At 57.8% G+C, this 13784-nt stretch overlaps 2 protein-coding genes across 2 annotated transcripts in view; one reads left to right on the forward strand and one right to left on the reverse strand.

The window, feature by feature from the left end:
* The window catches only part of LOC307175193 (toll-like receptor 6), a 28271-nt gene extending 16911 nt beyond the window's left edge, over positions 1 to 11360 (reverse strand). Inside the window, exon 1 of the transcript XR_013824263.1 lies at positions 11258 to 11360. The gene's annotated coding sequence lies outside the window, so the exon portion shown is untranslated. The remainder of the gene's footprint in view (positions 1 to 11257) is intronic.
* LOC307175192 (homeobox protein MSX-3-like) lies at positions 9380 to 11551 on the forward strand (the record flags this gene model as incomplete). The annotated part of the gene is made up of 2 exons (XM_079900066.1): positions 9380 to 10510; positions 11139 to 11551. Exons 1-2 carry the CDS (start codon positions 10297 to 10299, stop codon positions 11549 to 11551), a joined length of 627 nt encoding a protein of 208 aa, XP_079756192.1. The 5' UTR covers positions 9380 to 10296.
* Positions 11552 to 13784: the final 2233 nt, after the last annotated feature.

Here is a 13784-nt window from a genome sequence, read left to right on the forward strand (position 1 = left end):
CCACCAGGGCTCAGCCCGGCCCCCTGAGGCCTGCAGCCCCACCCGCGTCATGAGGATAGACTGCGTTCCAGAACATGGTCTTTCAAGGCGTCCACAGAAGCTGGCCTTCAACAACTTCATAAAGATCTAAAGCCGAACACTGGGTCAGCCTGAAAGACGGGAGAAAACGTCATAAAACGTCGGGCGCTCTCGGCAGAGGCTCAGAAATCGGTTACACGTTCGTGACCCTGCATCTCAGAGATGATTCAGATCTTCCCTGCAGTCCCCCCCGACATGCCCGCTGTGCCTGGACGTTCAGCCGTGAACGCAGAGCTGGCCAAGGACAGGCAAGGTCTAGAGTGATCACTGGGGGCCTCTCGGGCAGGGCTGGCCCTGCTGACCTCCTCTGGAAGGAGTGGGGGTGGGGTGGTGTCCGGAGCCCAGTCCCAAGCCCCCAGCATCGTCCTCCTAGCGTGGCGTCTGCTGTGGGGAGGGGTCTGGTACTCAGTCCAAAAGCAGGGGAGAGCTCTGGAAATTGGGGGAGGAAGGAGAAAGGCGTCTGCTGTTTTGTTTTTCAAGCCTTCTCATTCCTGGGGTCCCCAGCTGTATTCAGAGCCCCTCTGAGGCCTGGGCTGCTTGGGGTCTTCTCGGGAGGAGGCCCAGACCCGGCCCGTGGCCTCTGCCGGGATGCACTGGGCCCTCCTGACAAAGGAAATCAGTTCTGGGTTCTCCCAGCAGTAAGTTGACTCCGCCGCCCCTGAAGCGATTTTCACAGCCGGGAGGCGCAACTGTGTTTTCCAGCTCATTAACCCGCGGTGGCTACGGCACAAAGCACGCCGGCTGCACAGAGCAGAGCGCGGCAGCCGGAGGATTCCACAGGTCCCTGCCGCCTGGAGACTGGAGACCAAGCGCCCGTTGTCCCCCAAATGCCCCACCTGTTCACTCAGGCCCTTTGAACACTCTTCCGCCTGGGGAGAGCCCAGCCTGGCTGGACGGTGCCAGGCCGTGATTAAAGGGGCCTGGCCAGGCGTTCAGGGCCGGGCAGGGAGAAGGCCTTTGGGAGGGGAGCACGTGGCCCAGCTGAACAGGACCCTCTCTAACTTCCCGGGGGTGGGGCCGGGCCCAGGAGGATCCCTCTGTCTCTCCCTAGGATGGCGTTCGGGTTGGCGGCCTTCCCCACCCATGCTACGAGCTGGCGCCCCTCACCAGCACTTCTGTCCACAGTGCCCACGGCTCGTGAGAGGCCCCTTCCACAGTGGGATGGCTCATGGGGGGAAGAGCAAAAGGCTGCCTAGGGTGGGCCTGGGCAGCCCCCCACCCACCCGCATCACTCCATCCCCACCCAGACCCGGGACCACCTGTCACCCAGGAGAGCAGGGTACGGAGGGGAGGGGCCCCGAGCCAGTTCTTCCTGCAGCACCAAGAAAAGTAGTGAGGCCTTGAACCGGCAGGGCTCGCCGTTTGCTTCCCTCCCCTTCCCAGGGGTGGGGGCTGCCTTGGGGGTTCCAGGCTGTCACCATCCCTCGGCCCAGGTGCCACATGAACTTTTCCGTGGACTTCCCAGAGTCCTCGCAGTAGGCCGGCAGGTGACACAGAGACGACGTGGGCCCCAGGGTGCCCGTCCCTCCATGCTTCCCGAGTAGGGCCCTGACCCCAGCCACACCCCAGCCCCAGAACCTGCCCTCTCGTCCCAGCGCCCACCTTCCCCTTACTCCCTGCACTCGAGCCACACAGGGCCTCCAGCTGCTCAGGGGCCTTTGCCTTTCCACCAGCCCCTCCTCGGTCAGAGGGTCCTGACAAAGGGTTCTCCCCCCAGAGACTCTGGGTGGGCCGTTTAACTCCCAGGAGAAGCAGTTGCAGACCCACTGCGGTTTCACTGCTCTGAACCCTGGGGCCCCTCCCCCATGAGTCCCATGGCCTCTCAGGCCCCATGGGTCCTGGAGCCCCTCCTCTGAGCGCTGTGGCCCTGGCCTCTGCCCCCAATGTCTCTCTCTGTTCCAGCTTCCCCTTCCCTCCTCCCAAGTCAAGGCCTGTACAAGGCTGCCCATGATGCTTGACCCCCCAGGATGGACCCTCCGCCTGCGCACAGGTGGGAGGGAGCATGTGCCTGGCTGGCCTCTGAGTGGTGCAGGTGAGAGCCAGATGCGGTCCCACCCAAGGAACTCAGCGCACGCACCCCAGGGTGGAGTTTCCCATGACCTCCAGTGACTCTGCGAAGCGGAGATGTTTGTAATAAATCCTTGTGCCAAAAACATGACACACCAATCAAAACAAACATAAAATACACCAAGGCCCGTTATAGCCAAATTGCTCAAAACCAAGGGTAAAGGCAATATCTCCTTTCAGAGAGAGAAGACATCTTGTGTGCACAGGAGCAAAGATGAGGACGATAGCAGAGCTCTCGTTGGAAACTGCACATGAGAAGACAGCGGAGCAATGTCTTCAAATACTAAAACCTGCTAACTTATAGTTGCACTATAAGAAATATTTTTAAAAGTCCTTACACAGTAGGAAAGTGATACCAGATGGAAATATGAATGTACCAAAAAAATGAAGAGCACCAATAACAGTAACTACATGGAGGAATAGAAAAGGCTTTTTCTTATTATTTAAATCTCCTTAAAAGGTAACTGACCATTTAATCAGAATGTGGTGTGAGGCTTATAACACGTAGTGGTAAAACGTGTGACAACCATAGCACAAGAGTCAGAAGGGAGAAATGGAGATACCAGACACTACTGTGAAGTTCTTATACTGTACACACAGCAGGATGATTCACTAGAGGTACGGTGCGGTAAACTGAAGATGTGTACTGTCAACCCTAGAGTAGCAAAAAATAATAATAATAATAAAAGTTATAGCTAGGGCTTCCCTGGTGGCGCAGTGGTTGAGAGTCCGCCTGCCGATGCAGGGGACACGGGCTCGTGCCCCGGTCCGGGAAGATCCCACATGCCGCAGAGCGGCTGGGCCCGTGAGCCGTGGTCGCTGGGCCTGTGCATCCGGAGCCTGTGCTCCGCAACAGGAGAGGCCACAACAGTGAGAGGCCCGTGTACCGGAAAAAAAAAAAAAAGTTATAGCTAATAAGCCAACAAAGGAGATATGCTGGAATACTTTTTAAAATATTCAATTGATCAAAAAAAGAAACAGAACAAAGAACAGATGGGAAGTTATAAAATAATTAGTAAGATAATAGATTTAAACCTAACCTACTAGGACTTCCCTGGTGGTGCAGTGGTTAAGAATACGCCTGACAATGCAGAGGACAATGCGTTCAATCCTTGGTCTGGGAAGATCCCACATGCCGTGGACCAACTAACCCTGCGTGCCACAGCTACTGAGCCTGCGCTCTAGAGCCCGCGAGCCACAACTACTGAGCCTATGTGCTGCAGCTACTGAAGCCCATGTGCCTAGAACCCATGCTCCGCAACAGGAGAAGCTACCGTGATGAGAAGCCCACGCACCACAACAAAGAGTATCCCGTGCTCGCCACAACTAGAGAAAAGCCCGCATGCAGCAATGAAGACCCAAAACAGCCCCCCCACAAAAATGTAATTAAGCTATAAAAAAAATTAAAAATAAACCTAACCTATCAATAAGTACACCAAATGTAATTGGTCTAAATATCAAATTAAGAGTCAGAGGCTGTCAATGTGGATAAAAGAGCCAGACCCACATGCACAGAGCCTACACAAAGCACTCTTTAAAGATAAATACACAACTATGTTGAAAGTAAAAGCATGGAAAAGTGAAAAACATGCTAACACTAGTCAAAAAAAACCTGGAGTCTCTACGCTAACATTAGACAAAGTTGACTTTAGAGCCAAGAAATTACAGAAATGAAGATCATTTCAAATTGATAAAAGCATCAATTTGTCAAAGGCATGTAACAATCTTAAACATTTGTGGACCTAACAAGACAGCTTCAAAATAGGTGAAAACTGATAGAATCACAAAGAGAAATAGACAAACTCACAATTACCATTGAAGTTTTTGATATCCCTTTCTCTATAATTGGCCAAACAAGTAGGCAGAAAATGAGCCTATAACCCTACAGTACCAAACAATAAGTACAGTCGGTAGGTGCTTATCAACCAATTGACTCAATTGATATTTACTGACCACCCCATCCAGCAACAGAAGAATTCATATACTTTTCAGGGACAACAGAAAATATTGACCAAGATAGACCATATTTGGGGCTGTAACACAAGTCTCAATAAATATAAAAGGACACATGTCAAAGTGTGTTCTACCAAACGAATGTAAAATGAAAACCAATACAGAAACATCCCTAAAAAATCCTGAAATACTTGGAAACTCAGTAACCCGCTGAGTGACCCTGGGTCAAAGAAGAAATCAAAAGGGAATTATTATTTTGAACTAAGATTGAAAACATATCAAAATTGCAGGATGCACCAAAGCAGTACTTAGAGGAAAATTCATAGCACTGAGGGCTATATTAGAAAAGAAGAAAGGTTTAAAAAAATCAATGACAGCTTCTACATTAAGAAACCTGAAAAAGTAGACCAAAGACAACCCAAACTAAGTAGAAGAAAGAAAACAATGAAGATCACAGTAGAAATCAATGAAATAGAAACCAGGAAACAATAAAGGCAATGAATCTGAGAGCTGGTTGCTAGATATCAGGGGCATTGGTAAGCCTCAGGCTGCCCGAAGAGCTGGCACCAGGGGACTCTTGTGGGCTTCTTAGTTCACTTCCGAGCCATGGTCCTACCCTGTCCAGCCTGCCCTAGAGCACAGGCCAGAAGCCCTGGGTCTAATTACTGTCCCGTCTGGGGCCTTGGAGCCGAGGGGCGTCAAGCTTGGAGTGGCTGCTTTGTTCCTCCTGTTTCTAAAACCATCCTACACTCATTCCCGTCTTCTCCTGCATGGTGTCGTTTCTCCCCCCATCCCCCGCCTGTTTTTCAAGCATCTCCAAAGAAAAGTTGTTAACCCTCAAAATAAAACAAATATTTACAACTCAATAATTCCAAAATAGCATCATCTCTGCTTCATGGATTCTTCCAGCTGTCCTACACTCGGGCCCGCACCTGGGGCTGCACGGTGAGCCCTTCCTTAGGGCCCCACTGTTTCTGCACACAGTGGCTTCACTGGCCCACTGCTGTCCTGTGCCCACCGAGGCCCCCAGCTCTGCCTGTTCTCTGCAGTCAGATGCCCAACGGCCAGTTCCCCCAGGAGAGAGCGACACCCCCACCGCACACAGGCAGTCTGACTCTCAGCTCTGCCAGCAGAGGCGACTTGAGCACATCCCACCTGGGGGCTTGGAGATGGGCTGGGCAGGCAGAGCGAGGGAGGCAGCAAGGAGGCTTTAGGATGCTCCGGGGGGCCTGGGCTCTGGGAGAGCTGGTGCCAGAGCAAAGGTCCCAGGTGCCATGGAGCCCTGGCTCCCTGCTGCCTCTGACCCATGGAGAGCGCTAGGCCCACCACCCTAGGCAGAGCACGGACTTGAGAGTCACTCAGGGCTGGGTCCACCCTGCCTGACCCCCACTGCCAAGTCGTCTGTCTCTCTGAGCCTATTTTCTCTCCCACAAAAGCTGGGGTGATAAGAGGTGCCTCAGAGGGGAGACCAGCTCCCTACTGTTGCCGTAACAACTGACTGTACACAGCCCAGATTTACTGCTGCACAGTTCTGGGGCCAGAAGCCCAAGTGGGTCTCCCTGGGCCAAATCAAGTGTCAGCGGCCTGGGCTGGTCCTGCTGGAGGCTCTGGGGGACCCCAGGCCTTAGAGGCCGCCCACCAAAGCCAGCTATGGCTAGCTCATTCCTTCCCACGCTGCCATGTCTCTGGGCCCTCGAGGACCCTGGTGATTAGATTGGGTCTACCTGGATGCGCCAGGATGGTCCATCCCAAGGGCAGTTGATGAACAATCTCGATCCTGCCTTTGCCACGTACACATTGCCAGGTCCCAGGGACTAGGCTGCAGACATCCTGGGGGGGTGGGTCATTCTGTCCCGGACAAAACTATATGCACCTATTGCTCTGGACAGAGAGGTCACTCAGTAAAGATGGGCTTCTCCTCTGATTTCCCCCATCAGGAGGTTTGGCAGTTTCAAAGCCCTGGATGTAAAGAGTAAATGTGAAAGTAAATTGGCAGAGAAGATAGAGGTGAACAGGAGAAAAGAAGTGATGTGGGGAGGGACTTCCCTGGCTGTCCAGTGGTTAAGACTCCACGCTTCCACTTCAGGGGGCACGGGTTCAATCCCTTGTCAGGGAAATAAGATCCCACATGCTGCGAGGTGTGGCCAAAAAAAAGACGTGGGGAGACACTATGAAGTGATGGGGTCGCAGGATGAGTCCCAGGGCCTTCTTTCCTCAGCTCCCACTTTCATCTGAGCCTTCCCCATCTCATGGGCCTCATCTGACTGGGAGCAGTTCCTCTCCTGAGCGACTCCAAAGCATCCACCTGGGGAGGTAGATCTCACGTCCCACCTGGGGGACCTCACGTGCCACCTGGAGCACCTCACGTCCCACCTGGGGGACCTCACGTCCCACCTGGAGCACCTCACGTCCCACCTGGGGGACCTCACGTCCCACCTGGGGGACCTCACGTCCCACCTGGAGCACCTCACGTCCCACCTGGGGGACCTCACGTCCCACCTGGGGGACCTCACGTCCCACCTGGAGCACCTCACGTCCCACCTGGAACACCTCACGTCCCACCTGGGGGACCTCACGTCCCACCTGGAGCACCTCACGTCCCACCTGGGGGACCTCACGTCCCACCTGGAGCACCTCACGTCCCACCTGGGGGACCTCACGTCCCACCTGCCTCTCTTTTAGCACACCCACTAGCTGCTGGAGCTCATGTCACCTAGTTCCCCTCTGGCCAGAGTCATGGGTAAAGTACCACTTGTGTTTGGAGCAATTTTCCAATAAGTTGAGAAGGAAAAATTCAAAGGCTCCAACACAGATGCCTTTGAGGAGGGGAGTGGCCCCAGCCTTTCAGGATGAATAGGAGGCTCTCTGGGGCCTCAGCAATGACAGCAATGACATAGAGGATGAGGCATAAATCGATGGTTTCTAACATGGTTCCCCTGGAGATTACAGTGTCTGGGAAGTGTGGCCCTTTGGAAGGGGCCCTGAGGAGTGGGTGGTCCCGCCCTGGAGCAAGACCCAGGAGATGGGCCCGTCATGGTCCCTTGTGTGCAAACTGTGCTACCACGCTGTAGACGGCATCCAGGACGGGATGCCCACCATCCCCATACAAAGGGGACCGTCGCTTTCTTCAGTCACTAACGTGGTATCACCTTCAACCCTGCGGCACCGTCTGGCGTGAGCTCTACGTGACCTCTCCTCCGCAGCATCAAACCCTCCCCTCCACCAGGTTTTAAGAGGAGGGAGAGCACTTGTTTGAGTCCTGCCCAGTACCAAACTTGCCCGGATAAATCCCACAAAACAAAATCCATTCTCAAGAATCATCTCGCTACACTGACTCCACTGAGGAGGCCCCTCAGGGCTTCCAATCCCCCCGTGTCTGTACTCGTCACTCATTTCTGGAAGCTAAGGATGTGTTCATTCCCCATGAATTCAGCACCAAAAAGAGGCACAGGAACTGTACTCGTCACTCATTTCTGGAAGCTAAGGATGTGTTCATTCCCCATGAATTCAGCACCAAAAGGAGGAAGAGAAACACAGGAAATAAAAGTGTCTGGGCCTTCGCTTGACCTCCTGTCCCCACACAGCTCAGAGCAAACTGCAGGGACAATGCCACTCGAACTGGGGGGACAGTGTCTGCCCCAGGGTGGATTGAGTGGGGCATTCTTTGGGGCTTTGCTGTCATTTCAGGGGCTCACCTGGGATGGGAAGGGTGCTCCTGTCCACACAGCATGCCTGGCTGGCCTGCTCCTGGGCCGCTGGGAAGCCGGGTCCCTGCAGGTGTCTTCATCCCTCCTGGTGGCCAGAGACGGTGCCCAGGCTCCCCTACACACGGGGTCCAGGGTTCTGCACCCAAAGCCCCCACGTTGACAGAAGTGGGATCCCTTCCTTCTCACCGCCACCATCCCCTGCCCCATCTCCCATCCCAGGGCCCAGCGGGGCTGGAGATGACACTGTGCTGGAGGCCTGGTTGTGCTCAGTGTTGGGGTCTGGGTTTTGATATCCAAGCCCAGGGGCTCTCCCCCAGCCCCACATCCTCCCTCCCTCCTTCCTCTATGCCCCTGCTGGAGCCAGTGCCAGTCAGGGGCCTGGTCAGCACTGGCCCAGCCTTGCTGGGAACTAGAGACACCAGTCCAACACCCTCAGGGAGCCGGTCCTGAAGGTCGGCCCCTGCGCCTGGCCCCATGGCCCCATCCCACCCCCAGGCTAGCCAGGCCGCAGCCAGGCCCCCACGTCATCCACCCAGAGGCCACCTCCGGAGTGTCCTGAGTGGACATGGGGCAGGCGGAGGCAGCTGGCTGTCATCCTCATTAAAATTCTTTTTCAAACGCTCCTGTGAGTGGCCTGCTAAAGATAAGCTATCAGGAGAGAGGCCTTCAAAGAAAGTGCTCTAATGGTACAATTATCTTCAATCAACTCAGAACATCTTTATTACATTAGAAAGGGGCAATCCATCTTGGAATGCAGAAAGAACTGATCTAGCCACAGATGCAGGCCTGGCCTGGAGGGGTCTGAGGGCCCCTTTCAGTCATGCTTCTAAGTTTGCACGGAGAGAAACTTTCTAATTGAATTTTTCTAGCTGAACTGGATAAAGTGTCACCCAAAGCTAGATTTCATTAAACAACTTTGAGGGTTTCCCTGGTGGCGCAGTGGTTGAGAGTCCGCCTGCCGATGTAGGGGACGCGGGTTCGTGTCCCGGTCCAAGAAGATCCCACATGCCGCGGAGCGGCTGGGCCCGTGAGCCATGGCCGCTGAGCCTGCGCGTCCGGAGCCTGTGCTCCGCAACGGGAGAGGCCACAGCAGTGAGAGGCCTGAGTACCGCAAAAAAAAAAAAAAAAAAAAAAAAAAAAAACACTTTGGTTTTTCAAAAATAAACATGTACGGATTTAGGTTGCTGTTTCCGTGTTCTGGGATATTAATCGGACATAAAGGTGTTACCTGCAAAATAATCTCATGATTTATTCTAAAACACAGTCGGGGTTTCTTTCGTTCCGCGAGAGGCTGCAGAGCGGTGCCTCGTCTGCAGCACCCCAGAAGGTTTTTAAACCAAAGATTGGTTCAGTTTTGGAAAAATAATCCGAGTGAAGCGTAAATCTCTGTCGGGCCTTGGCTCCACCTTCTACGAGCCGTGTCGGGGATCCCTCTCCGCCTGATCCGCGGGGGCCCCGTTGACAGCCCGGCCCCGTCTGGCCGGGTCAGTCGGAAGCCCGCGCCGCGGGTCTTTTCCCGGGTCCCAGGTCCCGCGACTCCGGACGATTCGGCCAAGCAAGTGAGGAGCGGGAGAGGCTGACGGTGAATCCAACACCCAGCGACTGACCTCGCGCCCCAGCGGCCCGAGGCGCCCTGCCTGTGCCCCAAGCCCTGCGTCGCGGGCGGGTGAGAGGTCGGCCCCTCGGCCTTCTCCGCGGCTCCGGGCCCTGCCCGGGGACCTTCGACGTGCCCCGCCGGCCGTTCCTGGAGCCAGGCCGTGGGACGCCACGGAGAGCGTTCGGCAGCTACGGGTGCCCAAAAAGCCATTCAGGGTCAGGGCACCTGAGGCCCGACTACAAGGCGACAGAAGCAGGGTCCTCGGTCCGGGCGCAGGTTCAGTCAAAAGCAGCCCCCAGGGTTCGGAGGGAACGCCTGGGCCACAGCAGGCACGCGCCGAAGGCTCAGGCTCCGGACTGGGCGCAGCGGGAAGAGCAGCCGGCGAGCGACAGAGGGACAACACTACGGGAGGCGCCGGCGCCGCCTCTCTGACGGCGCCGAGCTCTCCGCGTCTCAGGATCCGCGCGCGGTCCCGACCTGTGCCCGGACCGCGGCTCAACCAGGTCGCGCCCACTGTGGGCTCCTGCGCGTGGGGAGGCTGGGGCCAGCGCCTCGTGCTCCCCGGGTGTACCAGCCACCTCCCAGCCGGGCCGCAGCGCTCCGGGAGAGGACAGCCGGGCTCTGGGAAGTCCACAGGGGTGCGCCAGGCAGGCCGGGGCTGGGGCGCTAGAGTCCCAGTCGGCCGTCCCGCCCTCCCGGGTCAGCGAAACCAATGGACGCCTGGGCCCACGCGGCAGCGACAGCGGCGATTGGAGAGCTGGGCATGAAAGGGGCGCCGCCTTTTTATAGGGCTCTGAGGGCGGGGGCGCAGTGGAGCCCCCGGCAGTGTCGCGGCGCGCTGGCCCCACGTCGCGCCTGCTGAGCCCCGCCAGCCCCGCGCCCGCCGGCCAGCGCATGGCCCCGGCGTCGCTCGGCATGAACCCTGTTGGGCTCAGGACGTGCAGCAGGGACCGTGCGGGGTCCGGCCCGTTGCCCTTCAGCGTCAAGTCGCTGCTGCAGGCAGAGCACTGGCTGGGCGCGGAGCCCGCGGAGCCCCGGGAGGAGAGGCCGCGGGGCGCCGCGGAACCCCGGGCCTGGGTCCCGGCGGCCGCCCCCTTGTCCTCCCCACGTAAGTGCCCTGTCGCACGGTTCTGGGCTGCGAGAGGAGCCCGCCCGGCCCGGGCTCGGAGGACTAGGGCGGGAAGGACGCTGTCTCTCGTAACTTTGGAAAGTAACCAGCCACTAACGCGCCGGCCCGGGCGCAGAGAAAGAAACCAGCCCACGCGAGCCCACCCGACCCCTCCCGCGCGCGCGCGAACCCCACGGCGGCTCCCCGGCCCCACGCCAAACAGGCTTCTGCTCCACCCTGGGGCGGAGCCCGCAACCCAAGACCCGGGGCTTCTTGTCTCGGAGTCTCTCTGGCCGAGCACCCCTTTTGCTGCCGTCACTCCCCGCGATGGTTGACTTCTGCTTGGCCTCTGCGCTTCCCGCCCAAGTTTTTCGCTTTTCCAAGTGGGCAGAGTTCCCCTCCTCCCGAGGGACGCAAGGCCACCGATCTGGGGAGCAGAACCCGAGTCCACAACGGCCCCCCTCTCCGCGCGCCGTCTCCCCGGTGCCTCGCTTCTATTACCCCGGAGGTTTGGGGGTATCTTGTCTCAACTGAGGTCCGCGGTCTCGGCCGGGACACGCATCCGGAACCGTCCTTGGCGCGCACTGCTGGCGTTTGAGCGTCCGCTTTGTGCTCTCTTTCCCCCTAGGCGCCCCCAGCCCTCCACCCTGCACCCTCAGGAAACACAAGAACAACCGCAAGCCGCGGACGCCCTTCACCACCGCGCAGCTGCTGGCGCTGGAGGGCAAGTTCCGCCAGAAGCAGTACCTGTCCATCGCGGAGCGCGCCGAGTTCTCCAGCAGCCTGAGCCTCTCCGAGACGCAGGTCAAGATCTGGTTTCAGAACCGCCGGGCCAAGGCCAAGCGACTGCAGGAGGCCGAGCTGGAGAAGCTGAAGCTGGCGGCCAAGCCGCTGCTGCCCTCGTTCGCCCTGCCCTTCCCGCTGGGCGTCCACCTTCACGGCTCCCCGGCCGTGTACGGCAGCGCGGCGGGCTCCCTGCCGCAGGTGCCGGGACTCCTCGCCGCGCCCGTGGCCGCCTACGGCATGTATTACCTGTCCTAGGGCTGCAAGGCCGTGGGCCCTGGGGGCCCGCTGGGGAGGAAGGGCACGCGCGCAGGGGGTGTAGGGGGCGGGGTGTTGTCTTCCGCCACCGGGGCCACCCCTTCCCAGGGCCGGAGACGGGTCCCCGCGGGCGAGCGGCGCCCCGGCCGGTTCCTTGCTCCTGGTGCGCAGCGGGCGTCTCGGGGTTCTCTTCTTGTCTCATTTTTCAGGTTTTTGTTTTTGTTGTTGTTAATACTGTGTTAAACTGGATGCCGCAAGACTATCTGTGGGTATCTTACGGTTATTTTAAAAAAATGTTTTTATAAAGTTATGTTAGTGCAAACTTTCCTGAAAGACAGTGAACATAGTTTTATATTGTCCTCGAAATGGACAAAATAGGACTTTCCAATGTATACAAAGCAGCCAATAAAGTATTCTGAGGTTTCCTCTGTGGACCTGTCTCGGTAACCGCGGCGGCTCGGAAGAACTTAGTAGATTGTTTCTGGCTGCAGCGGCAGGAAACTGATTCGGAACAAAGAAACGACAGGAACAGTTTGGTGCCGGAATTGCTAAAGAGAAACTTACCAACTACTTTCGCTAACTAGGTTTCTCAGCGTTGTGTGCGAGTGGAGACTTTCACGCTTATTTTAGGGGATTTTTCCCGCGTTCATTTATGTATTTATGTATTTTACTAGAGAACGTCCGGGAGCCTGAGGCGAAGTGCTGTCTCTGTGGGATCATGTGCGTGAGGGTGCGTGCGGTGAGTGTGCGCGGGGCATCCATGCGTGGGCCCGGCGGCCTCGGAACCTCGGACTCGTGGAGCGCGGACCGCACCGCGGGCTGGCGCGGTCGCTTGGCTTCCGCGGGGACGGAGCTGGAGCGGGACAGCGGTCGGCGTTGTCCGGCGGAAAGAGAAGGAATGGCCGCGCGCCCGCAGCGGGACCGGCGGCGCCAGCGGCCAGCTGCGTCCTGCTGACTCGCCAGGGTGGCCGGTGGCCGGGGACCTGCTGCGCATCCTTCTGCTGCCTCTTGACAACGTGCTGACATAACTTAGGAACCGAGCGCCCAGGCGCCAAGCAAGAGGACGGTCCAACCCTCTCCCCTGTCCGAGCGTCTGCCCTGCCGCCCCCAATGCTCCGACTCAGAGCTGGGGCCGTGGCGGGCGATCTTGGGGTTAGCTCACCTCCCCTCCCTCACCCGCCGGGCCGGAGGGGGCACCTGGGCGGCAGACCGCCTCTGCCGCGTGGGCGTAGGGACACGCAGTGACCACGCGAGAGGCCAATTCCAGGCCCGTCTCTCCCTGTAATGACTGCAGGGCTGGGGTCCTGCCGCCTGCGAAGGCGAAGCACTGACTTTTACTGGGCAGGCAGCGGAGGTGCCGCTCCACGGGAAGCAAGGATAATACTGCATTAATTTACATGTCGTAGCCATCATTCTCTCTCGGTTTCCTGGAAAAATGCAAACTCAGGATGAATTTGAAAGAGAAACTAACGCAGTTCTTGAAGTGCAGCTGCTAAGAATGAAGGCCTGGTGATGGGAAGGGGGAGGAGGCCAGATGCGTCCAGTCCCTCCTGGGGTGTGGGCCAGCGAGTCCTGAACCTGTGCCGCTTAAGCTCAGAACCCAGCTCCAGTCACGATTTGCGAGGGGCCAGACCCGTCCGTGGTCTGGAAAGTGCCAGAGAAGGCAGGTGGGGGCCGCTGCACCAAGGGAGCTGGACGAGGGGCCCAGGGGCCCTGAGAGCGACCACCCGCCTTCTGTGTGCCCAGGCACCTGCAGGACCACATCTGCGGCTTTTTAAGGCCCGTCAATACTTTGATCCTCTTCTCCACACCCCAGAGCGCTGGGCAGCCCGGGGCTGGCAGAGGGATCGGCTGCATCAATTTGCACGGGTCTGCATGACCGGTTCTGACCAAGACACCTCCCCAGGGAGCCTCTCCTCTCAGGACCCCACGGAGCAGCTCGACCATCCTTTGTCTGACTCAGGGCTTGGCACCCAGACCACTGGAGGGTAAGCGAGGCTCTGTGGAGGCCCAGAGCCCACCAGCTGGGTGCCCTTGCTGGGAAAGGCTGAAGCAAACTTATCAAGACCAAGACTTTCCCATTGTTTTAGACCAGGCTCCCGCCCCCGGCAGAGCACTGTGGACTTCTACTGCCTGTCCACCGTCTCATGGACAACTCGGGCCCCTGAATGCCCTGGGCCAGGTCCTGGGGCCAGGGGACACTGCCGGCCGTCTCCTCAGCCACTGTGTCTCC

This window comes from Stenella coeruleoalba (genome assembly GCF_951394435.1).
Source record: "Stenella coeruleoalba genome assembly, chromosome: 16".
NCBI lineage: Eukaryota > Metazoa > Chordata > Mammalia > Artiodactyla > Delphinidae > Stenella > Stenella coeruleoalba.